This window comes from Phialemonium atrogriseum (assembly GCF_030411735.1).
Source record: "Phialemonium atrogriseum strain 8032-3 unplaced genomic scaffold QBC33scaffold_41, whole genome shotgun sequence".
NCBI lineage: Eukaryota > Fungi > Ascomycota > Sordariomycetes > Cephalothecales > Cephalothecaceae > Phialemonium > Phialemonium atrogriseum.
In genome coordinates this window covers 84,767-112,590 of record NW_026848178.1, presented here as the reverse complement: position 1 = coordinate 112,590, position 27,824 = coordinate 84,767, and the positions used below count along the sequence as shown (strand labels likewise).

Sequence of the window (27,824 nt, the reverse complement as noted above, 5' to 3'; positions counted from 1 at the left end):
CGAAAAAGCCGAGATCGGCGTGCGAGAGAGAGGGGAACACTCCATTCTGCCTTGCATAACTCTCCATCAAGGCGTTTTTTTTTTGAGGGCACGCGGCGGACTTGTTCTGGCGGCTGCAACACGAGCTGGGTCGGCTGACAGGTGTGTCTAGTAGGACATGGCATTGCTCGAGAGGCTTGGGGCACTATTTGTCGCTCACAACCGTGAAAACGTGCCAGCAACACCTATCAGGCTCTCTCAGACGTGTCATTGGACGTGCGCCGCAGCGCAGGGGAGCGTTCCTCGTCCGTCGTATGCGAGACCCATAACCATACGGTTTGCCTATACGATGAATTCATTCTCCAGTTTTGACGCTAGAAATGCGGGATACTGATATCAAATACAGTTGGAAAAGGATGTCCCAGAAGGTGCCAATTTCAGTTCGTGTGGCTCTGTCCGTCGCTGATTCCACCGAATTCTTAAATACATGGTCCGGCAACCCCGCCTTTGGCGGACCTTCAACCCTAACCTGAACCTCTATTTTCCAACACTTGAGCTGCTGATCCGAGCTATTTGACGAGCAATCTATGCTCGACCGAGTAGGGCAGATTCTGAAGGGGTGCATCTAGTCAAGCTTCCGGCAATCCTTGCCATCGTCCTAGTGGGGAGCCAGTTAAAATTATTATTTACAATGGAAACAGAGGTAGTCTCAAGTTCCTGGCAGGCCAGACAGGCAGTCAAAAATACGTACCATACTTGGCGGCCAAGTCGAGTGGCTTCCGACCGTCGTTGTCCTTCCCTTCTGCATCCGCCCCGGCCGCAAGAAGCTGCTGCAGCACTACCTCATGGCCGCCCATGGCCGCCCAGTGAAGCACGGTCCAGCCGTTATTATTCCTTGCGTTAACATTGGCTCCGGCCGCGAGAAGCTGCTGCACTATGATACAGTGGCCGTTAACGGCAGCTAAAGAGAGAGCCGATCTTCCCTCCCGACTATCCGTTGCATCTGCATCAGCATTGGCCTCGAGAAGCTGCTGCACCACCGCATCGTGGCCACAGTTGGCGGCCCAGTGAAGCGTTGTACAACCGATATCATCCTTGGCGTTGACATCGACCCCGGCTGAGAGAAGCTGCTGCACCACCGCCTGATGGCCTCTCATGGCAGCCAAGTGAAGCGCTGTCCAACCATTGTACCTCTCGTCTGCATCGGTGCCGGCTCGGGGCTCTTTCCAGGCGTACTTTTCTTTCGCGTTGGCATCAGCTCCGGCCGCCAGAAGCTGCTGCACTACCATGTCGTGGCCTTTACCGGCGGCGTTGTGAAGCGCCGTCGAACCAAATCCGTCCCTCGCGTTGACATTGGCCCCAGCCGAGAGAAGCTGCTGTACTACCGCCAGGTGGCCGTTGCCGGCGGCCCAAGAAAGGGCCGACTTCCCATGTCGACTGTCCTTCAAGTTCAGATCCGCAAACACTTCCTTGGGTAGCCGATCCACCACCTTGCTAAGCCCAAAATAGGCAGCGACCAAAAGCGACGAAAATCCCTCCGGCACAGCCTCCCCCGGCACAGCCCTTGTTACCACTATTCGAAATACCTCAAACCATGCCTGGGAAGCCTGTATATGCGGGTGGCAATAAGCTACAGCTTTCTTGATCGCCCAGTCTCCGCCATTCCAGCCACCTTCGCGGAAGTGATCGGCCCAGTACTGCGCTGAATAACGCAGAAACGTGCGATCATCGATGTACTGATCTGGTTCCCCAGTTGCCTGAAGGCTCCGAAGGTTAAAGTCCGATAAGGAGAGCCGACAAATGCAGATTTCGGCAAGGATGCGATGAGATTCTTCGGAATGAAGCGAATACTTCCACTGTAGCGTCGAGCTGGTAGGGCTAGGAGTTGCCAAGGGCGACGACAATAGCGGGGGAACCAAAAACTCGCGGGCAGTTTGATGAAGCAAGTAGATCCTTGAGTCAACCACCACTACAAAAAGCCCACAGCATTGCCTGATGTTATGGCGGATACGGTCTTCTGGCCCTAGCTTGAGATCGCCGAAGGATCGATGATGGGGCTGCATCGCCAAAGCCAAGGCCATCTCCTGCAGAGTAAGAGGCCTCGCTGCTGCGACGACGATATGGAGGAGCTTCCTGGCGTGCCCAACATCTGGACTCTTTGACAAGATCCTGTCGTATGCTGCATCAACCGTTTTCGGGATCGTCTTCACTATCGTCCGAATATCTTCTGACCCGTCGATAATGCTGCCGGTTATGATGTCGAGGATGAGATGCACCCAGAGGTAGGTGCGATTCGGAGCCAGCGTAAGTTCCTCTCGAAGAACGTCGCGCTCTTCTTGGAGAAGCCCGAGCCTTCCACCAACATCCGCCACGCTGCTTCCTACGACCAAGTCGATCTCGCGAGAAATCTTATCTACCTCCTCTTGGGTCTCCCCACTTAGGTGGATCATCGGCAATTCGCGTTCTAGAGGATATAATCCTCTCTTGATATCCAGGTAGGGCCGGCTAGTCAAGAGAAACTTCAATGCAGGCCGAGTCGTCGCTGTTCCTGAGTAGAATTTGCTGACAGCCTCGAGAAACTGATGCCGTCCTGAAACCTCGCATTCGTCTAGGGCATCAAGGATGCAGACAATCTCACCCCCCTTGTGGCCAGTTGCGACGGAAATAAGCATATCCCAGAGGTCGTGGAAGGACGCTAATCGTTTCTCTCCATCTTGATCAAACTGTTTGAGGATTTGGTCGGAGAAAGAAGAGGGATGCTGAATGAATATCTGACGCAAAATACAGCAGAGAGCGGTTGTTGAAGATCTCTGGTCTTCGAAGTTGTCCTTGAAGAAGAAGTAGCAGGTTGTTCTCGTAGTCGTGCTGGGTAGCACCTCGTCTGCCAGGAACTTAGCCAGCACCGATTTTCCGCAGCCCGGGTCAGCAGATACCCAAAGCAGGCTAGCTGCATTGCTCTCCCACCATTGTAGGAAGAGCGGATGGTTCGTGAACCACTCGCATGTCCCTGCTACTCGTGGCGGATTTAGATCCTTGCGATCTCTGTATGGACAAGCGAATAGCTTTCGGAGCCATTCTAGCCGTTTTTAGCGAAAGATGTTCAAGACATAGGTGACAACCCGAGACCGCTAGATATACCTTGGCGTTTCGGAGTATCGTCGATCTCCTTTTTTAGCCGCCGCATTGCATTTTCCACCCCTTCGCCGTAGATCAGCGGTATAAAGACACCGAAAACCCCTAAGAGACAGTACACCATATCTTCCGCGCGCGTGGTTAGGCGTGTCTCTGTCCATGAGAATCGCTCATCGACACTAAACTGAGAAAGTGGGGTTCCTTGAAGCGCAGGAGTTGGTATCCCTGTTATCTCGTGAATATGCTGTTCGAGGGATCTCTTATCGCCCAGTCGTGTGCCTTCCTGCGTGAAGAATCCGACCGAAGATGGCGCAAGAAGCTCTTGGAGCGTCCAGCCCCTGGTAAACCACCGACTCGCTCGAAAGGCCAGGTCCCACGAGAGGTCAGGTTGGGCATTTTTTGGCAGAGCGCCGGTGATGGAAACATCTGACAGGTATGCATAGCATCGAGAGGCATTGCGGTACCATCGAAACATGGAATTTATCGCCTCATCGAGCTCCGCCTTGTTCGATTTGTCGATACAGCAGGTGTCAACCCAAATGTATCGCAAGCCATCACGCCCTGCCTGTTCTGCACAGAATTTGATCTTTCCATAGCCTGCCTTGCCCTTGCCGGTATCACCTTCCATATCTTTGAAGGTGACCTCTTCGGTGTTGTCTGCGCTCCATGTATGGGATAGTATTGCGTATGGGGGGATTTTGTCGTTGAATAAGGTCTCACTGAGGCTAATCTTGCCATCATCGCCGCAATCTAGTAGTCTCATTGCTGCGTGGAGACCGCCGGTCGGATGGCGAATGTTTTCTTGGACAGCGGATTGTCTGGCGGTTTGATGTTGTTTGCAACGTGAGCTCGACTCGATACGGCGCTTTGCGATGTGGATAGTCTTGCTTGGACTGTATTCCTTCTGCTAGGATCTGCTCTTTTCACGCCCTGCCGTCTTTACGATCTTGTGTTTTCTCTGAAAATAGCGCGGGGTATCACGCGGCTGCTAACGCAGCGACGGGACGCGTCTTGTCGAGCTGTCTCGGGTGATGGCTATTTTGGTACAGTGCCAAGATAGATCACGTTATTAGTAGATAAGATGTTTTCCTGGGCTTCTGTATCGAAATTAAGATGGAAAGTGAGCTGCCGAAGTCGCGTGTGGTGGATTGTCGGAACGGATAGATTTATTTCTGTTCTTTGCTGCCTTAGGCCAACCGCCCCGCCATTTGTGGCTGCTCAATGCGGGTGGCGTTTGTGGGGCTTCGCTGGGTCGTCCCGCGGCTGTGATAGAGCACAGACAGTACGAAGAAGCTCGTCCGAGACCCAATAGGCCTAAATGCAATGCAAAATCTCGGGAAACCACTACCAGCAAAGACATATTAAAGACAGTGACTTGATATTGAGGAAGCCTCCAACAGATTCCGTACAAGAGAAGTGGCCTCCCAAAACAGCGACCAAAGGATGGTCCGAGAATAGGGCCTGACGACACGTCGCAAGAGAAGCGAGAGGAGGGACGAGATGGAGCCTCATGATCACATGAGAAATCAGGACATAACGGCCCGTGTACCAGCCAGATTCAAGGCTGGACAGAAATTGGGTTAGAATGCCCCGCATCCCAGCTCCGAATCTAGAGTCTAAGCTTATTAGAATCATACCTTCTGGATATAATTACTCCTAACTAGGCAATTACCCATTGTTGAATCGTCTGCCTCTAAGTTGCTTGTCCTTTTACGTGGTTATATTGTTGTTATCTCTCCCTACGTGTCTCTTCCTTCCCGCGTGAACAGTTTCCTGGTGAATCTACCTGGAAAGAGGATCGTAATGGTAAGTTATTTTCAGTTAACGGTGAGGTAATTAGTAATTATGACAGGACATCACAATCACATAATCAAAGTTGCTTCTCCCTCTTATTCACTGCATTGGAACTTGATCTGAAAGGAAAACAGAACTCGACTGTGAGTTGTATTCGGCAGCTTTCCATTCCTCCTATGTCTTCCTCTCTCTACCTGCCAAGAAACCACCTGTTTCTATGCTGTCCTATGTTGCGCGTAATCATCCCTTTTTTTTCCCACCCTTTTCTATTTGCTTTCCGAACAGACTCTGTCAGATCCAAAACTACCTGAGTCTTGGGCCTTGGAATGAAAGTTAAAAAAAGAAAGCCAGTCTAGACAACCACCAATGCAATAGGAAAATCAAAGCCAATGATACTGTACCTCTCCTGTAAATTCCTCACCTCCAATTCTTCTCCTGTTTGCAGCGACAAATCTCATGGCCTTGCGCCTCTAGGACACATTCCCCTAGTAAAAATACTCACCAGTGTCAGCGTCATAACCCTTCGGGCGCGGCTTCTCCCAACGCTCCTCACGTCGCTGCCGTCGAGACTTGCTGGAAGTCGGAATCGGCGGACTAATCGGTGAGACGGTGCGAATCGGAGAGACCATGGTGCTGACCGGCGAGACCTCAGTCTGAATCTGTTGTCCGAGATCGACCTCGAAGTATCCCGGGTGGTCGTTTGAGCCCGGCACATAGGTGGCACCGGTTTCTGCGGTACCAGGACGCTCATGGACGATTCGGTCCGTTGGCGCGGAGGGAGCCCCGTTCGCGTGGCTGCGACTGTTCTCTTGGGCCGGCACGCGCCTGACCTGCTGCGTCCAAGCCGGCGGAGCCCTGCGGTTGTCGGAGCCCTCGCCCCAGTTCATCCTGCGAGGCGAAATTCTGTATGCCATGCGAGGCTGTTCCGGGACGTTATTCTGCCTTGGTCCGGGTGCCGCCTGAGGACCGGGGTGCTGGCGGGGCGGGGAGCGACGAGTGGTTGCTTGCCTGCTCATCTCGATGCCTTGCTCGACGTCGGCTGGCTTTCGGCCTTGGCGGCGTCGGATGCATGGCCAAAAGACCATGAAGAAGATGAAGAGGCCGAGGGTAGTGGCTAGGATAGCCACTGCGATCTTGAAGCTCGTGTTCTCGTCTCGGGCAGCCTTCTCCGGAGAAGGGTGGCCGGTTGGCTTTGGCGGCGCCGCAACCGTGGTCCCCAGGTCTGGGTTGGCGGGGGTTGCTGTTGCAAGGCTCATGATGATGGCTCTAAGTGTTGTCGGTCTCGATGAGGGATGAGGGTCTGGATGAGATTCCATTGAGGGAAGGAGCAACCCATATTTATACCCCGATGTTTCTCAAAACTGTTTGCAAATGAGGGGAGCATCGAAGACATTGTTCCTGTCAAAACCTTGTTGTGCGTGAAAGAAGAGCACAATGCCTTTGTTGTCGTTGTGCATTACAAAGAGTACAATTGTAGTCGCTGGAGGTTACAAAGAATGCAACTGCCATTGTCTCCAGAAGAGGGCAATTGTTTCATAACAATTCCTTTGTTCTCACAACGTTAAACGAAACACGAATCTAATCGCGGCTATTCGTAAACAACTAACTCCTGCAAGAAGTTTGCATAATACTCACTGCGTCTGTTTCACTCTCTTCTTTTTTTATCTGCGTCTGTAATTAATTATCAAAAAGAAGCGTGTGAAGAAAGTGCTGTACCCTACCATGGCAGGAATTTCTACAACAGACAGACTTTTGCTAATCACCCCGCAGCTGTGAGTGACCTCTTGCGCTGCAGTCCCCGTAGATAATTCCTTGTACATCGCCTTGGCTATTTGTGTTGGTATTGTGTCGCTACCTCCAGCAGGGATGTCTTGAGATAAGGCAACCAATTGAAAGGCAGCATGGTGTTTGACCCTGCTAAAAAGTCTCAACAACAGCGCTGTCCAAAACAAGTCCCTAATTAATTATCACCTGCAACTTCTTTTCAAAGCTTTCGCATCGCGACTACCACTCTTCCTCTCAATATCTCCATTACAGATGGGACTTGATTCTGCATGTATTACCGCTTGGGTAGCTGATGTTCAATCAGCCTAATCCTGACGACGACATGTGACCACGAAGCCATCGCAAGGGTTGCGCAGCGAGCTAGTGAGCATCCCCAAGTTTCCAACTCATAATTCCCCCGGAATCAAGCAACCGTAGTCAAGGCGAAGAACAACATGACGATAGCGTGCGGAGGAGTCTGCAAAAACGCAAAGTTGTTCGATCGAGCCTAACCCCTGTGCGCGACGCCGAGGTCTTCGCGGTGAAGGTGACGGATAAAGCTGCCTCGCAAAGCGATCCGGTTCTCGACCCTAGCCACCTCGGAGAAGCCAAGGAAGGAAATATGCAAACACCTTGAGCCTCAAGGCGGAAAGCAACAACGACCCATTTACGAGTCACTCCACAACAATCTCTGTCGAAAGATGTTGCGACCCTCTTCTCCACCCAGCTTCGCATCAGAGGCCATACCTCATCCATTCGCGCCCCGACTATCTCCTCAAGCACAAGTCACACAAGTCGCACAAGCCAGACACTGTCCTCGAGTCCCGTGAAACGTCCGGACGCTCTGGATATGCTAGAGCGGCCTGTTCGCTGGATACAACAAGACCTGGTACAGATGCGACAGACTATGACAAAAAGAGGCGGGACGGCCAACCTTTCCCTTTTTCAGAGGATCCAGCGCATCGCCCGGTTCGGAGGTGGACATCTGCCTCTCGAGAACAAGGCGTACTGAAGATGCTGTCTGCCCAAATGTTGCTTAAGGTTTAGAGCCCTCGCCCGTCTTTAAATAAGGAGTGTCGTTTGCAACGTACTCAGAATAAGAAATTCCATTGTCTTCCCCAAGCCTGTCTTTGGCGTAAGTTTCTTACTGGGCAACCCTGCCTCAGCACCCGGGCCTCGGAGAAGCTAATAATCAAGCTCTCAGCAGTCGCAGTAGAGGAATCCATTATCAGCAACATGGCCAATTTCAACAGCCCGCCAATCCGCATCCGCACCCGCGCCACCACCGCGACCGCGACCGCTTGGCCAGGCGGCCGCCGAGGAGGAGGTACTATCCCGGATCTAAGGAGCTGACCGTCCTCGCCAAGGTTATGAACATCGCCGTTGCGGCGCTGGAGCGGAAGGAGTGGGAGGCTATCCGCCGCCGCATCGTCTCGAGCCTCGAGCACTTGCTCGACAGGCTAGTGTCCGACAGCATTGCCCAGAAGTCGTTTGGCGTTGACAGGAGGTGCGCCTGTATCGTGTGGTCCGACGAGGTCCGCGAGGCCTGCATCCCCGAGGGCTGGCTTGGTGATCTTGCTGCCAAAGTCAACGACGGTGCCGTCAGGGGTAGTCAGAATGCCCCAGATGCTGCCGCCGGCGGGGCCGGGCCAATCTCCAACCCGATGCCGGAAACCTCTCTGGGGCCATTGTCGGTGCCATCGCCGGGACCGTTGGCGCTTCCAATACCGCGCCCACTCCTCCAGCAACGCAGGCAACAACCCTGGCCTGTGCCCCGTGGACAACACAGGGTCTGGTACCCGAAACGTCGCTAGCGCAATCGCAGGCACCAGCAAGCAGAATCGCCGGGCCCAGCACTGGGAATCCTTGCAACCGGAGCCATTGGCATTGGGGCCTGGGACATTTGGTTCCTGCTTTGCCCCTGCTGGGAGGACAGGATTGTTTGATGAGCGGTATCGCTGAGCCCATCGAAGAGATGTTGGTCAGAAACAAGGATCTTGTCGAGAGCTGTCTTCCTTGTTGTCTGTGTGTTAGACATGGGAATGCTTGGTTAGCCCGCGCCATTAGGTCTTGACATTGCTTGATCACTCGCATAATCTCCATGTAGTATCCTGTCGCGGCAATGGTTTAGTTTTGCCAGGCGTTAGAAACATAGCCTTGAAGTGAATGTGGACGGGGATGGAGAGTAGTTTGTAAAGTGCATTAGTATCAATGCTGATAAACGATTGTTATGAGTATTCTCCCATCGCTTAAGATGATCACCAAAGTATACCAACTGCTTAACAGGCGTGGGATATAAAGCGAGTGCTAACTAGACACAAGGCATCCTTCTTGTACCATCTTATAGTTCGTCGCCTCCTTTGTCGCCTGGTTCCAAAAACGCAACCAAGTGGGTCACACCAGCGAGTAGCAAGAGCTGCCTTCTCTTCGCTGCGATATTGCCGTGGACTGGAACCCATAGCGCTTCGAGAATCGCGTCAACCTGAGGACCTGTCCTTCCACTCAGCCGCAGACTCCTCGGGGCATTTCTTCGATCCCAAAGCAGGATATAAGTAAGATACTTGAAGGCAGAGGGAACTCAGTGTACTCCATGTAAATCAGCATAGCAGCAAATCATCCCGCTCCTTAAGCTAGCGATGAATCTGATAGGGCTCACGCAACCGAGTCATCTCCCGCTAAGTCCCCACTCGCCGGCGTCTGCGGGTATTATTCACGTGGCGATAGAATGGCAATCCCATTCGGTGTCCCTAATCTACTACCCTAGGGCATCTTCCGAGTAACTTCCGTTTCTTGTTTAGAGCATGCTGGTATGGTAATTCCCAGTGGGGGTCCCGACGAAATCCCGGCACAAGCACCAGCACTGCTATATCACCAGGTCAGATACGAGAGACGCCACGTCAGGCGAGAATGCCGACACCAAAGCGCCACGCAGTAGCTAGACACCAGAGTAGACAACACCACCCGCGACTAAAATTGCAGATTCTTTTGAATGGCAATGGGAATCCCCGGCCGTCACGCGATCAGGCCTCCTCCCCTCCGCCTCCCTCCATAGTGCGCGGCTCTGCGGGGTGTGTTTTGACACTATCGGAATAGCTCTCCACCATGATCAACACTTGCGCCACGACCAATGCCATCCTAACAATGCAACTCTTGTCCCAGCACAGACGATGCAGAAGAGTATTGGCATGCTCTCGAATAGCAACGCCGGCGATGCTATCAAGGGGTTAAGCCTCTTATTCATTAACTACTATTTCTCAATCCTTCCCAAGGAAGCCCAGAACAACTTCCTGGCACCTCTCCTCTGGCCCCACGTGGATTTCGTGTCCTGTAGCATCAATCAGCTTAAGCTATGCCCCGAGACTCTGAAAGCCAGGTTCTGCATCATCTCCATGGTTAGCATGGCGGGCGCTAATAAGCATCAGTCCCATGATCTTCTCCACAAATAGACACAAATAAAGCTGACATAGAAACTGCCCATAACCTGCTAGGCCGTCACCGTGCGCCTGGTCAACACACCAGCCGACATAGTCATCCCGATCCGGAATAGCAAAAGAGCCCCGGGCGCACAGGCCAGACCCATCCGCGGGCACCGACAAGCGGCGGGATAGGTGCTGTTCCCTAAAGGCAAGCATCCGCTGGGGGAGATGGATTGGCGAAGAGCACACACACATTGAGCAAGCTTAGCCCAGGCGCTCCCGGAAACTTGCCGCCAGCGCTTTGCTGGTCGTCGAGTCGCCTGGAAAATGCACTTTCTGGATCCGAATCTGGTCGAGATGCTGTCGAGCGACTGACTATTCGTGATTATGTCGGGTCGGTGACCATTGCCGCGATCACTTGGTACTCTCGAGATAGTGCTGGGATTCAACGGTAATTGCCGGTGGGCTGTGGGCTGTCATGCGGTATAAAGAGGATGATCTCTTATGACTTCCAGGGATCGGTAGAGCTGTTTTCCTATGTAGTGGGTCCTTTGGTCGTTGGGATGTAATTACTATGAAGCTGTTCCCGACTTCGCCCACGGTCAGAGCCATTCACTGTCTTGGGAGAAGTGGCTGTCCAGCCACACCTCCCATTTTTTGCTGCATGTGGGGAAGGATTCTTGTTTCGTTTCCCCCACATATTCGAGGAGACGCCAAGATGTGGAGTAATTAACCAGGTTATGTGAGTTTAAAAATAGCAATGCGCTCGGAATTAATTAATTATTAAATCTCAGCATATACATAGTGTAGCTATTCAGCATGTGTCCTGATATTGAACTTCTCCAGCAGGTTGTGACGGTGCCACATGCTGCGGTACCGCTTGCCGAATATGAAAACAACAGGCGTAGTGAGAGTCAAGAAAAGGCTCACCCCCCCAAAGACATAGAAGACCTCGGCCGACCCAGCACGCGCCGTCCAGTCGTTGGTGAAGTAGCTGAAGGCGTAGAACAGGATGTTCTTGAACATCATGCCCGCGATGAAGATCTCGCTACTCATGTCCCGATACGCGTCCAGCGCATACGCCGCCGTGGAAATGGTCGCAAAGATGACCCCGAACAAGACGATGCCGTGCACCGTCGCCGTGGCGTAGTAGCTGATCCCCCTCTCGCACATGACGCCAAAGGCCATGAGCGCGGCGCCGGCGAGAAGTGACCCGACCATGGGGAGCAGGCGGTACTCGGGCTCGTAGACGCCCTTGTTCCGGGTCGTCGCCCACCGGATGGTGGGATCCAGGACAAAGCCGAGGAGAATGGAGGCGATGACGCTGCCGATGAAGGGGCCCAGAGAGAGGTAGCCGATGCCCGCGGCCTGGAGGTTGTAGGGCGGCAGGGAGAAGATCTGGGCCAGCACGTACGCCTGCACAATGTATGCGGCTGTGATGGTTCCCGAGACGATGACAACCCAGAGGACAGCCAGGTTGGTGCAGACTGCGAACGGGGCGAGGATGAGCTGCAGCATGTTTTCGTCCGAATAGGTACCTGTGAAGATGGCCATCTGCTGCACGAAGGTCTTGGGAGCTGGGATGGGCCTGTTGGTGGTGGTGGTGTCTGTCGTGTTCCCTGCCTCTTCGATTTGCGATCCCTGTTTGTTTCCCTTTTCTCCGGCAGCCAGATCTTCGAGGTTGTCATTGGCTATTTCATCGGTGTTGTATCGCCGGTCTCGGATATAGCTGGTCTCGGGGCAGAAGAGGATGAGGAGGATGAACTGTGCCCCAACGAAAGCGATGAGGATGTGGAACAGGTATCTCCATCCCAGATTTGTAGTGATCACGCCGCAGATAATCGACGTGAAGTTGGAAACCCCGCCAAGAATGAACTGAATCCCCGACATGTAGATACCACGCTGATGAACAAAGTACAAGTCTCCGACAGCAGCGACGATGAGAGACTCGTAGGCGCTAGTGGAGCCTCCTTGAATGATGCGGGAGGCGAGAAGACCATTATAGGTAGGCAATGCAGAGCCGACGATGGTACCAAGGATGGCAAACGCTGTCGAGATGATGAAGCAAGGACGCTTGCCCCATTTCCGCGAGCAGGCAGAGACGATGGGGCCTGAGCATGCGACGACGAGGAGCTGGTAGCCCGATATCAAGGTGATGTTGCCGATGGGGACGTTGAACTCCTGAGAGATGTCAAACATGCCAGCATTCAGCAATGGGCCCATGGTTGCCGCGTTGAGGATCGCGCCGAGCCCGATGATGAAGATGTTGATGAATTTCTTGGTCTGGGACCAGTTCAGTGGGTCGTTCGGGTCGTCGCTCGGCTGCGGCGCCAGGACGATATGCGCATCCTTTCCAGTGCCATGCTTCAGGCCGGAAGTGAGATTCTCGGATTTCGCAGCCTCTTCGTTGAGGATGACTGTTCCCGGGACATGCGGGAGTTTCTTGTCTTCGAGAATGCCGAGAAACCCCATGATTGCGATTGTAAGCCTAGTAAAGGTGAGGTCGGGACCGACGGTGAGGACGGTCAGGAGAAGGTTGAGGAGGGAGGGAGCGAGTCTCTGGCAAACAGGAGCCTGTGCACAAAAAGCGAGGTAATCAATCGAATGAGATGGAGATAATGGGTTGTTTTCTATAGAACCAAACATTGCCCCTGTTTCACTGCAGTGCTTCTCAACAACTGCCGGGCAGAGGCTCCCCCACATCTAGTGCTGCCCTGTCTGGGATTATCTTACAGGGATTACATGTGCTAGTCTGATCCTGGGACTACTGAAGACGCTAGTGCGGGGTTTCAGTGGAACTAGATGTGGGGAGATTCACTAGGCCAACGCAAGATAGGACAAGACTGCGGGGAAGTGGGCCGAGAGTGCGGCGCTAAGCAAGCTGGGGCCACTTATTAGGGATGGGTGTGTGGGGTTTGGTTCGATTTGTCGGGAGATCGGCAGTTCAGGCATCTTCGAAGCCGCCGCCGACGATGCTGGCCGCCGCGCTCGCGCCGTCTTGCATGGCCTGCGACCCGGGCTACCGACACATCAATTGACACCGCCGCCGCCTACGGGTGCGAGGCAGACGTCGGCGAGGGGATCTGCAACAGCGGCATCCCCGTGACCAGCTCTCTTGCCATAATTACCTTCCGTCCGTGGAGCCGAGTCAGCTAGGGAGACCGCAGCCAGCACTTTCGGACCTCCCAAGCTCACTCGCTGGGCCGACGGTTCGGTTCTGTGACCTAATATCCTCGTCGGACTGGTGGCGGCCGTCCTCTAACAACCTTGTGTAGGCTTGATTGCGCTTCTGCATACGATTTTGAGGGGTATGTAAGCAGCCTTCACATCTGCATCTGGGACTTTCTGCTACTACAATACATACTCTATCACGTAAGCTGCCATTACCAAGACCTGTGCAGTGTCATGGCCCTTATAATTCAGTGCAGGAACGGCCAAAGTGATTGTACTTGTAGCAGTTGAGTTTCAGAGCCTCGACCAAAAACGAAAGCGGGGATTGCCCAAGGCGGAGAAGCTTTAGCGTCATCGTGGGATTACTCAAGTATGTCTAGATCATGCAGTACTTAATTAGGCCTTAGTCACCCTCCCTGTCCTCTGCAGAGGCTCTGTTTGCCCCACTCCCCCCTCCTTCTCTCCTTCCCCTCTTCCGCTCCTCCCCCTTTCTCTCCTTCCCCTCCTTCCCCTCTCCTGTCCTTCCACCTTCCCCTCCTTCCCCTCTCCCGCTCTCCCCTCCTCCCGTCCTCCCCTCCTCCCCCACCTGAGTTACCGAGGAGTTGGCGATACCCCTTAATGGACCCAGCTGAAATCCGGGGACCTGGTTGAGCGGGCATTAGCTGCTAGCTGAAAAGAGAGGTCCATTTAGATTTACGTCCTAAACCAGGTTTGTCTATGCTACAGAGTGGGCAGCACCAACGTCTTACTCAGCACCTGTAAATTATTGATAACCATTAGCATCTTGCCTACAATGGCTGTTACATTGGATCATCCTCTGGCAACTCAACTGTTCCCCTCTTTGAGAGAGAATGGTACATTCCCCACCCCAATGGACAATTTTCCCACCACTATCTTGACCTCTTTAGCACACGTGACTGATCAGGTCCTCCTGATCAGCCCAATGCGTCTCGCTGTCATGAGCTCTTTTCAATAACGTAAGGAAAGGAAACGCCGGCGGTGTGATCCATTAAAGTGAAGGCGTAGGGAGTGAATAAAGTACATACAATCTCAACTGTGAAACTCCCCAACCCCCTTAACCTTGAACGTAAGCCTTGCCGACAATCATAGCTGCAGGTGCTTCCATTTCCTCCTTCCATGAGCACTGCTCTTTCTCGACTCCTCCGTCTTCGCGTTGTCTGTCCTTGATACTTCCTCGGTTTGCTTGGGGAGTGCAGCCCAGAAGTTCGAAGCTGCTGGATCAACCGAGCTGTTGACGGGCGACAACACCTGGCAGAAAGGTGGTGCTTGATTGGGAGAAGCTGTCTTCGATGAAGGCCGCTCCGATTCCGATTGTCCGGCTTGCAACCAATCTGAGTTCGTGGTACGACTCCGATCGCGGGTTGTCTCGTGTGATTTCAGGGGAGGAAAGGGTGGTGGAGCCGTATGTGCAACACGTGGCGAGCTGGCGGCCAAGCTTTTTGCGAGGTGTTGCGCCTTTTCAGGAGTCCAGACACTACTGCTGGTTGTGGGTTTGGAAGTGGGTATGCCGAGAGTAGGGCCGCCGTCAAAGTTAAAGTGGCTTGAACAATGTCTGCTGGCATAAAACATTAGTACTGGCCCTGTTTGCTTCTCTGGTGTTGGAATAACGCGTTACTTAGCAGAACCCAGTTTCGTTCCCGCTTTCGGATTGTGCCGGAATCTGTTCTCCAAGGTTTCCTCCACTTGGACGCTGGATGATATATAGCAGCTCGCCGCCATGTGTATGACCTGATCCTCAGTCCACGTAAACATTTCTCGAACTTGCTTGAATGGGTGTCTCTCTGCAAGCTGCCAAGGCGACGGGGCATTTGATGTGATGTTTGGATCTGCCTCGAACTTGTCAAGGTGCCTCAGGGTTGTAATGACATCCTTCTCACGCCCCAGCTGGGTCTGTCCTAGAACCTCGATGAGTGGCGTTCTTCCGTTTATGTCTAAGACATTAGTGTCTGCCCCTCCTTTCAGCAAGGCATCCACCATCCGTGGGAAGGCATATCGACAAGCAACGTGAAGAGCTGTTGTTTGGTGAGGCAAGAAAACGATGGGATTCGTAATGTAGGAAGTCCGGTCTAGGAGGGCCTGCGCGATGTCTCCGTGTTCCTGAACCAAGGCGTAGTAAAGCGGAGTGTATCCATCGTCGTTGGGAAGTGAAGGATCGGCTCCACTCTTAAACAAAAGAAACACCACTTCCTTGATGCCACTAGCACACGCCATGTGAAGAGCTGTCTGGCCGCGATGATCACAGTCCAGAGAGCGCCAGCATCTATGGCTACACTTATGGATTCTTGATGTGGTAGTTCGAAGCTGAACTTGTGCCCCAAATTTCAGCAGCTCTGAGACTGTTTGCATGATCATCGACCACCAAATCACCTCGGTATCCTCAGCTCCATGTTGCAGGAACCTGGACATCTTGGTGTGGGGTATGTAGTACTGGCTCACTCTCTCGAACATTTGCCACGGCAGTCTTCGCACCAATGCAGCATGGAGGGCAGCAATGCCATAATTCATCGCATTGGCATCGGCCCCCCTGGCTAACAGAAAGCGCGTTGTTCTTGGCAGAGCGTAGCTGGACGCAATACGGAGAGCGGAGTCAAGGTCTCTTTGGCTGCTTGTCTGGGATTGACTAATAGTCAAACAGAGGGGCGTGAGGTCTGGGTAGTCTCCCAGACTTTGGTCCATATTGGCTCCATGCTTCATCAAATGTGCTGCGACTTGAGGGGCGTCCGCCAACAGAGCAAAGTGGAGGAAGGTAACGCCGCTGAGCAAGATACTGTCCATCCAGGATGTATACTTCGTTGGAATATATCTATAGGGACCGAATCAGCCGACGTAAAGCTAACAGACGACTTACATACCCCCTAACATTCAGCTCGTCGGTTCTGAACATGAGCCACTGAATGATGTTGGCCGAGTCATGCCGCAAAGCATGAGAAAATAGGCGGAGAAGATAGTCTTCGTTGCAAAGATATCTCGCAGACGACCGTTGCTTGAAGCAGAAGCCAAACAGATAGTCGAAAAACAACCAGTGGAAATGCCGATTTAAGCGACTGAGGGAACTGATATCCCAACCAGAATCGAGATGTCGCCCGATGCCCAACAACAGCTCGTTAGGCAGCTGGCTCAGGTAGTCCATGCTTGCTGCGCCTGTGAAAGGCATGGAAGGGGCTTGGTTTAACCACTTGAGACCAAATACAGCTCAGTTTACTTGGAAGCTAAAGAGGAAAAGAGGGGAAATTTCAATCGGGCCGTCCATGGCTGCCCGATTTCAACGGTGCATGCGAGCACGTGCTCGCGTGGGGGTGTTACGCCCCGAAGGAAGGAAGGCCCGGGCTAATAGAATCTCCGGCACCCCACGTTCGGGGTCCGGGAAAGCCTGGTGGCTGAGACCCCGACATAAAGTGGCTTGGAGTAATCAACGCAAACGCGGTCCCCTATTGGAAGGCCCTTAGTAATGAGTACGGTCCTGCCCTGCGGGGCAAGGAACGTTCAGCTGGCCTGGTCAAGTAAGGCAAACCAACCGTTTGTTTCACCAGGTTCGTCAACAGGGGAACCTCTGGGTCTTCTGGCCTCCTTCTCGTCCCGGTTCTTACAGACGCATCTTACCGCTTTCGACTATCCATGACCCTGTCAGAATATTCTGTTACAGCATATGCTTTGATTGGCAACCGTATGGTCCTTGGAGACACATCTCACTAGCTTCTCCCTTGCCTGTAAGGTTGTTACCGAAATAAAAATAGCAGCAATCATGTCAAATCAATGGAAATACTCGAAGTCTGTGTTGGCATCTTTGGAAAATGCATCTAATGTAGCGATATGATCGAGTTGCCCAGGCAGGCAAAAAGGGGGGGGCATGAGACACACGTTGCAATCACGAATTAACTAATAGACTTTTGGAAACACCATGGGACAGTCTTTTTCTGCTTTTCCAGAGCATCCTCCGAGTACCCATTGTGTCCTTGGGGATGCTGGTATGGTAATGTCCCGAGGGGAGAAAGCAAGGGGGAGAGATATGGTAAACAGGAGACACACTCTGCAATTACAACTTAACCACTAAAATTTTGAAAATTCCACTGAACCGTCTCTATCTACTGCTCAAATTCAATCTCCGAGTACCCTTTTTATGTGAGGACGCTTGTGTGGTCGTGCGCCTTATGTATTTGTTTAAATTTTAGGGGGGGGGGCTTAGCATGAGACACACTCGGCAATTACGACTTAACCAGTTGACTTTCAGAAACGCCATTCAATGTCCCTAGTCTACTGCTCTAGGGCATCTTCCAAGTAACATTCATTTCCGTTTTATAGCATGCTGGTGTGGTAATCCTCAGGGGTTCTGCAACCAAAGCCGGCACTGGAAAGCATCAAGTGTGCAGTGCGACGCAGGGACTATACCGGGAAAATAGTAATACCAAGCGACTCGGTTTGCTCTGATTGCTCAAGTCCTCTCAGAATCTTCAGATAACCGATTTGGTGTTGGGAAATTGACTATCTTAGTAGTAATTAGTAGTGTAAGGTCTCCAACCTAAACTCCTTAACATATGAAGTATCAGATACGATGCAAGGGTCCAATTGGTAGAAGAGTAGTACCATGCGACTCAGCCTGATCAGAATGCTTAGGTCTTTGTTAAAGTCTTCGAGAAATCATCCTAGCGTTAAAATCAATCGACTTGCAAGGTAGGCAGGCAATAGTATAGTCAGTTTCGAAATCTCCAAGCAGGTTCTCAGCACCTTTTCATAACCTTCAAGTGTGCGACACAACGAAGGTCTCAACCGGAAAGAAGCTGATACAATTTAATTTAGGTCGATATTCATACTAGGTCCCTCGTTGAGATTCTTAGCACCTCAATTTGTCACTACGTAGTTTGCATTTAACGTCTAGTGCTCCTCACCCGTCTATCACAACCTGTTGTGCATCCCTCCGGGCATGTTATCAGAGTAGAGCAATCAAACGCGTAGTGTCAAAGGCAGCCGGAGAGGATGGTCAAGCAAGCGTGCACTCTACCCTCAAGTCATGGCGATCCTAATACTAGGCCCCCCAACCGCAAGGTCGACGATGCTGGGTGTTCGCCGCAGGCCGTTGGCCCCCCACTCGGGACCCCATGTGTGGGGGGCCAGCTTGAAGCAGAGTGGTTCCAGAGCACCGTATACCTTCCCATACTCCTGCCGCACGTGGCTATAACTCTCCTCATTCTCTTGACGACAGGTGGGTCGGCTGATTCTCTACAGCGGGAACACAACTGTCCCACAGGCCATTCTCGGGGCAGGACAATGCAGTTTGATGGCTAGGCAATAAGTCCATGGTCTGGTTGATCAGAGCTTTACATTGCCTAAAAGCCTACAGTTGACAAGGCTGGAAGCAGTTAACACAGTCACCGTCTAGGATTTTCTTAGATAGGCAATAGTCAATACTAGTATAGCTTGGAAACCAAAACCATAATGATCTTATACTTCTTCATCCACAATACCAAAAACCTCCCTCCAAAGCCAAGGCTTAAGCGTGCCAAGAGACCATCGTTCCATTGCCCGCACAAACTCGACGATCTTATAGCAACCCAAAAGCGTCCGGGAATCACCAATGAGCAAGAAATAAATGATTTGGATATGCGAACCGCAATCCCAGGCAAGAAACAAGTCCCAGGACAGCCCAGACACAAACACCACAGGCAAGAGGATATCCAGCGTAGTCAACTCAGCCATCCCACCACCACTCTCTTCATCCCCGGCTGCTTGGCTAGCGGCAAGCAAGGTATGTAGTCGCATGGCGTGCTCAGCAACCCATATCAAAAGCTGAATCTTCGCATCCCCCTCCTCTCCGTCTGGCGTCTAGGTCTCGATGCTGACTGCCAGCTGCCGGAAGTGGAGCGACGACTGCTCTGTGTGGTTGATGGAGGAGCATATGCTTAATGTTTTCTCGCGGAGGAGCTCGACGCAATGCTGGCGAGTCGCCTCGTTGTCGAGAACGATAGCGTAGTTCACGCGCTTGCCTTGCAACGAGGTTGTTTGCGTCGCATCCCGCGACAGGAAGTCCGGGTGGATGTCGGCGGCCGTGATGTTGTAATAGTCCAGCTGCGAAGGGAAAGGCTGGAGCCCGACTTCGAGCAGGCGGCTGTGGACTTGCTCGTTCCACACGGCCTCGGACATTTGTTCCTAGTGTATGCAAACGTCCATTGGTGGATGGCGATGATATCGTGCATCTCCCGAAAAAGCGTCTCCTTGTCGCGTAGCCTGTCGTCCTGTTCGGTGATGTTGGAAGTTGAAACCTAGGAGACTTCGGTCTATAGCTATGACATGCTCCTTCACCGCGCTTGGGATGATCCGGGATGACCCCGCTACGGAGACGATGCCATACACGTTGTCGATGAGCGACTGCACATCATCAGGCATTTTGCTGATGTCCTGGCTCGTCACATATTGTACCGGAAGCGCAGAGAGCTGGAGATCTGCAGGGTTCTTAGCCCGCTTCGTCGGGCTCCGGCTTCTCGATTTGTTCCTTGCGGGGGTCGTGGTAGTCGTCGTCGTCGTCATTGTTGACAGTGGCACAGAAGCCGCCGAAGGGTTGGTGCTGGGCCGGAGAGGGAAGTAGGCCATGTCTTTCAGTATGCTCGACTGATACTCTCCCCGGCCTGCGTTCCCTAGCTGCGGATTGCTTTGTTCTGCTTCACGACGACGGTACCATCACGCTGACAAACCGGCCACTTAATTGCACTACCATGCTTCTCGAAAACGACGGCATGCCAAGGACTATGCAGAGGAACGACATGTATCTATCTACTGAGCCTTTCGTTAACGACCTCTTTTGCTTCTATGACCAACGCTTCCTTAGTCACCCAACGCCATCTTCGACAAGAAAGATCGTCATGCCGAGATGGCTGCCAAGGTGCTACTCTGTGCCCGTGCGTATCATTACATCTGACAGGATCAATGGAATGGACCTTACTTTATCTAACTTACCGACCTTCATGCTAGCAACATCTTTGTCGACAATGACTGGAATATCACTAGATGCGAGAGGCTTGACAAGTCGCAAGGTAAATCGAATTGTAGCCTAGACTACTGTCTACTTTGACTAAGAGAAAAGGAAGAGAAAAGGGGGAAGGAAAACTCTGCCAAACGAAGGGAAGAAGTGCGTGCGTAGGTGCATGCACTGCGCTACTGTTAGCTTCGCAAGTGCGTGGGTTTGAGTTATCTGGCAGCTGCTAGAAAGCCGCCAGCTGCCAGATTGGACCCAAACAGGCCCTAGCCCGTTACACTAGACTTGTGAACCTAGAGAGGGTATGCGCCTTACTAGTTGAGAACCTGGCAGTGCCATACTGGCTGATAGGATGCTCTATCGACGAGATGGAAGGAAAGAAACTTGCTGAGTTTGAGAAGGTTCAAGAAGAGTTTATGGATATTTTTGAAGATGAAGAGCGCAAGGTTGTAATGGAGCACAGCCTCTCGTTAACGCAAATCATGCGCGAGACTTGGAAGTCAGGCGGCGTCTGGTTCGGGCGAAATATTCGGTCCACAAGTGCTATAGAGACCCGCGTTACCCAACATATCTGTCCCAGGTTTACGCCTCGTCTCTTGTTTAGGGAGAAAGAGTTATTATCTAGGTTTCGGTCCGAAGATGCTGCTAAGATAGTCGAGACCAAGATGGAGGCGTACCATCAGTATGAGGAGGACCTTAAAGACTTATTTCGTCAAGGAGCACATATCCAAAAAGCTAAGGCCTACCTTGAATAAGACGATACTGTCGGAACTGTCGATACTGACTGTCGATACTGACTGTCGATACTAACTGACGATACTGACGATACTGACGATACTGACGATACTGACTGTCGGTACTGAGGGTTTTGATGGTACCGCCGATAGTGAGAATCCTGCCGGTACGGTTGGTACTGAGAATAGAGTTGGCACTGCTGGCACTAAGAATCCTGCCGATACTGAGAATCCTCTGACAATACTGACGATACTGACTGTCAATACTAACAATACTGATTGACCATACTAGCTGCCGATACTAACTGCCGATACTAACTGCTAGTACTGACGATACTGACTATCAATACGGACTATCAATGCTGATTGCCGATACTGATTGTTGATACTGATTGTCGATACTGACAGTCTTGGTAGTATGATGATACTTGCCGGTACTGTCGTTACTGCAGTACTGCCTATACTGACTGCCGATACTGACTGTCAATACTGACGGTACTAATGGTACCGCGATACCTATGATAGTCGACGGTACTGCGTATACTGCCGATACTAACGGACAGAGTCAAGGTTGTGCGCTTGGATGTCATCCAGAGCGCAGCCTATATGGCTCAATGCTTGACTGCTACGGCAGCATACTGCAGCCCGTCACTCTGTATAGCATTGACAAACCTTTCCTCAGACGAATCCAAATCAGCGGCCGAATGGCGGGATGAAGTTGCGCACCGATGCCGGACTAATAGCCATCCAGGGAGCCTGCTACATGACGCTGGAGAATATCGGCCAGCGCAGCGATGATCTCATCATTAGACTGGCCGCCGTGGCACGCTTATCAGCCCGGCCCTGCCGGAGAGCGCGGCTAGGAACATCGCGAGCTACGCCACTCCGTAGGATACGATCATATCAAGGACCGAGCATGGACATTCAGAATGCCGAATCCAACGCCTGCTGGAAAGGACCCTAGTCAAGCTAACATACCATGGACGTGTCAAAGATTTTATTTCGCTTTTTGACAGTCCAATGTATGGCACACTTTTCTATAGATAGGAAGGCGTGAGCCGAAGGAAGCTGAAGGGACCAAAAGAGGGAGAACTTGCTATATGAATGGCAACCTGGGGGAGAGCAGCTAAACACGTGACAGAAACAATTTAAGGGGTGAGGGGCGCTTAAGTTTGCGGATGTCAAAACAAACAACACCCCTCGCCGTCGTCTTGGTTATCGACATTATTACCAGCCCCTTTCCCAGCAAATCATCCACACATTTACTATTTGTTCCCACAATTGTATCTTGCACGCCCTCATGGTTATTCTTCCGCCGTGTGCCCCGCCAACATCGTCAGCCGCGATCGCGACAGACGTTCCTCGTATCAAGTTCCGGCACCCCGCCTACCCAGATTCTGCGCCAGACCTGCTGTGCCTCAGCGCCGTTGATGGCGATGACGGTGTTGACTACGATATCGCATTGCTGGCATGCTGCATTGTCACTGGAAATACATGGCGCGATATATCCTTCGCTGTGAAGGTCAACAGTCACGCAGTCTCGCATGTTTCCCGTCCTGCCAATGGGGTCCTGCGCGGCCGGGTATTTTATTTCCGTCTTAAAGGTTATGAACCCAATGGTAGGCTCTATGCTCTCACTTTTCCTCTGATTGTTTTCCGAGAAAACCTGCACGAACCTATCTTAGAAAAATATCCCGTCATTCCCTCCTTCGACCACTGGCGATTTCCACACGACGAGATTCCTCATCTTTGGTCCGACTTGACCATACCTCACTTCGCAGCGCCTCCAATATTGAAACATAAGCCAGCTGCCATGTTTCGAAACAAGACATGTCGAATGAGCGGGTACGTTGATGCAACCGAAGCTGCGCATCTTGTGCCACTCGCAGCTGGCCACTGGTTCAACCCGAACGACATAAAGAGATACTGTTGCCTTGCCTATGACGCTTTCCCAATCAACGACGAGAACAATCTTCTACTTCTACGCAAAGATATCCACCACCTTTTTGACCAGCGGCGGTTCACCTTCGCTCCCAAAAAGCCAGACGACGATACACCTCCCCACCTCGTCACGCATGTCCTTCCCCCTCATGGCTCAGTCGAGCTAGTCAGTCTCTACCACAACCGCATCCTCCATCCACTCAGCGGCGTCTCAGTGAAGCTTCTCCTGGCCCGTTTTGCCTGGTCTATCTTCACGGACGAGATCTTCCCATTCTTCAGCGGCACGCAGGAGTACGCCGTGCTCCTTTTCGACCTGGAGACTGGGAAGGCAATTACCAATAGACTGCGTCCGTCTCAGATACGGGCTAGAAGCTCTATGTTCGAGGCCTTTACACGCAGCTAGAGCGTCAGCCCTCGGAAATGGCAAACTGGCCAGGTTGCTAATCGGGGCACGGACTGGGACGGTTTTGACATGTCAGAAGATGATAGAGACCTGGAGGAGGAGGAAGACGAGGGAGAGTGGGTGGACGATCTAGCCAATGATGCATCTATTGAGGAAATGAAGAGTCGTGGACGCCGGCGGAAACGCAGTTGGGATTACGCACAGGACTCGCCTCCTGGTCTTGATAATCCTTTCACCACAGTTTCCTCTTCACGGGGTTGCCAAGAAGTTGGGGATGACACGCCTGCTATATGTAGCCTAGAGGTGTCAGGGGATGCGGATGGGTATGGGCTTTGCGAGTCGCCACAGAAGTGTCTTCACAAGGATCTTTTGGAAGGAGAGAAACTAGTAGATAAGTAGAGTTAGAAAAGTGATTCTTGTCTCTCCGATTTGGGTATGTGACTAGTATTAGATAACCTTCCCTTTGCAACTAGAAATGCTCAAGAGGCGGCAATGTAGACCATCCCTGTGGCCGCCAACCCATTTGTGGGAAGTCATCGGCGAATTCTTTCCACTAGGCAAGACAGTGGGGAAGATCAGGACAGTAAAGTAAATGTTCTGCTGCAGATATGGACCAAACCTTGGTTCTACGTTAGACCTATGGTCTGAGATTATAGTCAGCTGCCAGGGCGATATCCATGGTCTTTGTTACGTAGTACAATCTCTGGCACGGCAAGGCTCCCAACCAAGACGTTCAAGGTGTTGAATATATTTACGCCGCTGGCTGTCTTGACACTGTCAAATACAACTATCTTGACCATTTAGCTGCTGTTATCCCTTCCATCGGCGTCTTGAACAGAGAGACTAGTACGGGCGTTGTTGCTGTCACCCGCAGTAATACATTGGCGCCAGAATATGCCCCGGCTCCTCTGTCCCCTCCAGCCTTTGTGCTGAGGATGACGATGGTTTTCACATGTCCAAAACGGAACTCGTCAATGTTCTGACAGTTAACACCACCAGGACCGCCATGGTTCTAGGCCCGCCGACCAGCGTCATCTGGATCAACATCCACAAATCAATCGTCAAGGCTTTTAAGATTGCTCACAGATTTTCGCAGGCGCGCCATATCCACACCATCTGCTCCGCGAGGCCCAAACACTTCGCATACGCGCTGATGATAACGACCTTTGTCCGCGCAGTGACCCGGCCGTCATCGACTGGGATCCACGCGTAGCGGTAGCTAGGTGCTGTTAATGTCAGCAAGCCAAGTCCGAAGAAGCAAGCGAGGCCCGTGAACAAGTTTGCGGCAGGTAACTCCTATATAGCAACAAACCCGGGCCTGGAACCGGGGCTTCCCTCCCAAGCCCACCGGATCCAGCTTAGGCTCTTCCTCGACGACGTCCTCGGTCACTGTTAACAAGGCCGGCATCATCGGCCAGCTCCGCGCCACCATCTTCGCCCTTTCAGCCGTCAGCACCGTAATCTCCGACTTTTAGTTAGCTTCCCCCTCCGGGCCATCCCCACGAGGTGCTTTGGTTTTGGGGATGGCGCTTGTATCACCTTCGCGGTTTTCCTAGGCCGCCCTTCCCAAGGCTATCGAAGAGGTATTAGCTGTATTGACTCGGCCTCTTAGTATCGGCAGTACCGGCAGCATCGGCGGTACTGGTAGTACCGACAATACCGGCGGGTATCATTAATATTGGCGGTACCATCAGGACTATCAGTATCGACTGTTAGTATCGACCGTATCAACAGTATCGACAATATCCACAGTGTCAGTAGTGTCGACAGTGCCGACAGTATCGACAGTATCGACAGTATCGACAGTATCGACAGTATCGACAGTATCGACAGTATCGACAGTATCGACAGTATCGACAGTATCGACAGTCCCCACAGTATCGTCAGTATCGTCAATATCGTCAATATCGGCAATCAGTATCGTCAGTATCGTCTTACTAAAGGCAGGCCTTGGCAAATGTAGCTCTAGATAGGCGGTGTTCTGGAGATAACAAAACCCCTACCTCACAAAGTGATCCCAGAGTATCTAGCGCACCGCTGCGACATACCAGTCCGCTTTTCGCGCCTCCTGCTAGCAGCAATCAACCAACACCTAAAGGTCCTCAGCAGCTCACCGGCAATTAGTTGATATCCTCAATATCACCGATAACGAAACCGCATAATCCATGTCACATATCAGAGCGCACACGAGAATTGACTCACGGATCCACCGAGGATGCCGCAGGTTAGTGTGTTTAATTCTTAACGACCGGTTTCTCATACCTATAGTCCACGCCTAACATGCACATTCCTGCAGTCTCTAGGGTTTTTGGAAGCTGTTGGTGGGTGAATGAGACGACGATAATGGCTATCGGTAAGGATGTATTCACAGACATGGTGAAGCCAGCTGCTGAGGATCGTCGAAGCAGGTCGAATGTTTGAGAATTAGAACCAGCCACCCCCGCCCACCATCAGCATCATCATTGGTGTTGAACGGGAGGTGTTGAGAGGGAGGGTGCTCTATTTGGCACACGGCATTCGGCAACGACGGTGAATCGGCGTGGAAGCAACAATGTCAGATAATGGCTGTGGCTATGAAGACCGAGCTGAGGAGAGAAATACTCGAGAGCCCATAACAGAGATCGCGTGGGAAGGCCAGGCGTGGTCAACACAAGACAGGCCAACCTGAAACAGCAGTTGATAACCTAGACGATAATAAGAAAGGACAGGATAACAATTGTCAACTGTATCGCGCTATGTCAGAGACATACACACGGCATGTGAAATTGCGGTCCACGAGGGTGCAGGAGTTTCTCAAAGCCGACAAGACTTGTACATTAACCACTTTCTAGCCCCGACGATGACGTTGGAGATGGAGACTGAGTCAGTCCTGATACACTTCTCTTTTTCGACGCGCCGTCGTCCCACTCAACGTGCTCGCTGTAGTCGGATGCAATTCGAGTAGCACTTGTTCTCGATCCATTGTCATTCCGGCTTGCGTCCTTCTGCTCTGATCTCGACTTGGGTATCTTAAGCGGCTGCGAGTCAAGCCTATCACTGCTGCCACTCTTCCCGCCCCCTGAATCTGGGTCGCCACAGGGTGTAGCCCATGAGATAAGCCGGGCCATGGCTTGCGATAAGTCAGTGATGGTCTGTACCTTGGGCAAGTCGATTGTGCCGCAAATTGCGAATGAGATGCTTGACGTTGACGTGGCAGTTGCTTGAAGGACCCGTGCGGTAGTTGCGGTAAAGGTGATGATAAAAACCTAAACAGGGTAACTGTCAATCCACCTGCAGTTATAAACGAAGGGGAGCATGTACCGAGATGGTCTGATGAGACGCCATCGCGTCCCAGTAGTCGTTATATAGGAGTCGTTGGATGGTAGTCATCGCGCAGACAAACTCGCTCCAGAAGAATCTCCCTGGTGGCGGAGATGATTTCGTGAAGTCGGCAGTAAGACAGCCGCCTGGAACGAACAGTTGGCTGTCGCAGCCTGGCTGTTCTAGCATTGCCAATGCAGTCCATCGACGGTTATTGTCGCTTGGTAGGGATAGAAACCACTCTGCTTTGTCGTTTGGGTCAAGGCTATGCCCATTTGAGGTTAGAAGTTGTTGGGAGACGAAGGGGAGAGAACGTACTATCGTAGGCGAAATCTTGGCGCGAATCGCTGCACAGGTTGAGAGGACGCGATGCCCTCGAATTTAAGAGCCCACTCTAGCGCAGTGTGGTCCTGATATTGGAGGAAGATTGAGCCTGAGAGGAGACCTTGGATGGCATTATGACAATTACTGGGCTCAGCGCTGGTATTAGGTTGGTCTTTCTGGACGCAAAAGTCGATGTGCTCAGTGCTGGGCAGGACGTGGTCTGGCTGGAGATTTGGGAGGCTGTTGTGCATGTCTCGCAGCGTGAAGAAAATTCGGCGAAGTAGTTCTCCATTATCAATAGCCGGGGTGTCATCCATGTTTGTCATTGCGCGCAATGTTGCGGCGGGGTTATCCCGACATTTGTTGTTACATTTGTTATTTGTTGTTTGTTGTTTTGGTAGCGGTTGGTTTTAGGTTTTCTTGGCGTCACGTAGTTGCGCTTTAGCCACGGAACAAGTTTTGATCCAACTTGAACACGTGCAAATGGATCCAAAGTTAACGCTAGGCCATATTAGGCGACTAGCTGGGTACGGAATACATTATCACGTGATTAGGCCACTTTAGTCAGGCATTGGGCTCGAGAATCCGATAAGGCATCAATACCTACTTACCTCTCTGACTTTCCCCTCCGTCTTGTGACCAAAACGACGCATCCATAACTCTTAAACTTGCAGATTGTCAAGAGACGGTATCTAGTACCAGCAGCTAAAAACCATGGAAACGGTTCGACAAAGTATTGAAGACTGGCATGATCTTATCCGACGATACGACCTTTCCCACTCTAGGCTAGGCAGCATCGATCGACAGCAACTCTTCTCAGCATCAAAGATGCCTGTTCACGCATGGCTTTTCCTCCGCCCCATATTTCTGAAGCATAGACC

At 52.0% G+C, this 27,824-nt stretch overlaps 9 protein-coding genes across 9 annotated transcripts; 2 read left to right on the top strand and 7 right to left on the bottom strand.

The window, feature by feature from the left end:
- Positions 1–383: 383 nt before the first annotated feature.
- QBC33DRAFT_551916 (uncharacterized protein) lies at positions 384–4,252 on the bottom strand. Its single transcript, XM_060429246.1, has 3 exons — positions 3,118–4,252; positions 731–3,055; positions 384–637 (listed from the first exon to the last, which is right to left on the bottom strand). The coding sequence occupies exons 1-3, from the start codon at positions 3,872–3,874 to the stop codon at positions 609–611; spliced, it is 3,111 nt and encodes a 1,036-aa protein (XP_060278669.1). The 5' UTR covers positions 3,875–4,252; the 3' UTR covers positions 384–608.
- A 598-nt stretch (positions 4,253–4,850) lies between these two features.
- Positions 4,851–6,161, bottom strand: QBC33DRAFT_519541 (uncharacterized protein; the record flags this gene model as incomplete). Its single annotated transcript, XM_060426299.1, has 2 exons — positions 4,851–4,897; positions 5,408–6,161. 2 exons carry the CDS (start codon positions 6,159–6,161, stop codon positions 4,851–4,853), a joined length of 801 nt encoding a protein of 266 aa, XP_060278668.1.
- A 1,415-nt stretch (positions 6,162–7,576) lies between these two features.
- On the top strand, positions 7,577–8,483 carry QBC33DRAFT_519540 (uncharacterized protein; the record flags this gene model as incomplete). The annotated part of the gene is made up of 3 exons (XM_060426298.1): positions 7,577–7,674; positions 7,771–7,804; positions 7,923–8,483. The coding sequence occupies 3 exons, from the start codon at positions 7,577–7,579 to the stop codon at positions 8,481–8,483; spliced, it is 693 nt and encodes a 230-aa protein (XP_060278667.1).
- Positions 8,484–10,895: 2,412 nt separating this feature from the next.
- On the bottom strand, positions 10,896–12,557 carry QBC33DRAFT_601567 (major facilitator superfamily domain-containing protein; the record flags this gene model as incomplete). The annotated part of the gene is made up of 1 exon (XM_060432114.1): positions 10,896–12,557. The coding sequence occupies one exon, from the start codon at positions 12,555–12,557 to the stop codon at positions 10,896–10,898; it is 1,662 nt and encodes a 553-aa protein (XP_060278666.1).
- Positions 12,558–15,023: 2,466 nt separating this feature from the next.
- On the bottom strand, positions 15,024–16,407 carry QBC33DRAFT_481433 (ankyrin repeat-containing domain protein; the record flags this gene model as incomplete). Its single annotated transcript, XM_060425353.1, has 2 exons — positions 15,024–16,064; positions 16,138–16,407. Coding segments are annotated over 2 exons (1,311 nt in total), but the record flags the coding sequence as incomplete, so codon positions are not given.
- Positions 16,408–19,094: 2,687 nt separating this feature from the next.
- Positions 19,095–19,859, bottom strand: QBC33DRAFT_519537 (uncharacterized protein; the record flags this gene model as incomplete). Its single annotated transcript, XM_060426297.1, has 2 exons — positions 19,095–19,418; positions 19,560–19,859. 2 exons carry the CDS (start codon positions 19,857–19,859, stop codon positions 19,095–19,097), a joined length of 624 nt encoding a protein of 207 aa, XP_060278664.1.
- Positions 19,860–22,275: 2,416 nt separating this feature from the next.
- Positions 22,276–23,319, top strand: QBC33DRAFT_461377 (uncharacterized protein; the record flags this gene model as incomplete). Its single annotated transcript, XM_060425028.1, has 2 exons — positions 22,276–22,594; positions 22,661–23,319. The coding sequence occupies 2 exons, from the start codon at positions 22,276–22,278 to the stop codon at positions 23,317–23,319; spliced, it is 978 nt and encodes a 325-aa protein (XP_060278663.1).
- A 1,080-nt stretch (positions 23,320–24,399) lies between these two features.
- On the bottom strand, positions 24,400–25,694 carry QBC33DRAFT_519535 (uncharacterized protein; the record flags this gene model as incomplete). The annotated part of the gene is made up of 5 exons (XM_060426296.1): positions 24,400–24,545; positions 24,628–24,781; positions 25,043–25,284; positions 25,368–25,411; positions 25,582–25,694. The coding sequence occupies 5 exons, from the start codon at positions 25,692–25,694 to the stop codon at positions 24,400–24,402; spliced, it is 699 nt and encodes a 232-aa protein (XP_060278662.1).
- A 192-nt stretch (positions 25,695–25,886) lies between these two features.
- Positions 25,887–27,362, bottom strand: QBC33DRAFT_551912 (uncharacterized protein). Its single transcript, XM_060429245.1, has 3 exons — positions 26,938–27,362; positions 26,620–26,884; positions 25,887–26,564 (listed from the first exon to the last, which is right to left on the bottom strand). Exons 1-3 carry the CDS (start codon positions 27,267–27,269, stop codon positions 26,136–26,138), a joined length of 1,026 nt encoding a protein of 341 aa, XP_060278661.1. The 5' UTR covers positions 27,270–27,362; the 3' UTR covers positions 25,887–26,135.
- Between the last annotated feature and the right edge of the window lie 462 nt (positions 27,363–27,824).

Excerpts from the sequence above, each read along its gene's own strand:
- QBC33DRAFT_551912 (XM_060429245.1), bottom strand. The coding sequence starts at position 27,269 with ATGACAAACATGGATGACACCCCGGCTATTGATAATGGAGAACTACTT. Across the intron at positions 26,885-26,937 it reads CCAAGATTTCGCCTACGATA|CCTTGACCCAAACGACAAAG; the intron begins GTACGTTCTCTC and ends AAATGGGCATAG. Across the intron at positions 26,565-26,619 it reads CGTCTCATCAGACCATCTCG|GTTTTTATCATCACCTTTAC; the intron begins GTACATGCTCCC and ends TACCCTGTTTAG.
- QBC33DRAFT_551916 (XM_060429246.1), bottom strand. The coding sequence starts at position 3,874 with ATGAGACTACTAGATTGCGGCGATGATGGCAAGATTAGCCTCAGTGAG. Across the intron at positions 3,056-3,117 it reads CGATACTCCGAAACGCCAAG|AATGGCTCCGAAAGCTATTC; the intron begins GTATATCTAGCG and ends AAAAACGGCTAG. Across the intron at positions 638-730 it reads CGACTTGGCCGCCAAGTATG|GACGATGGCAAGGATTGCCG; the intron begins GTACGTATTTTT and ends GCTCCCCACTAG.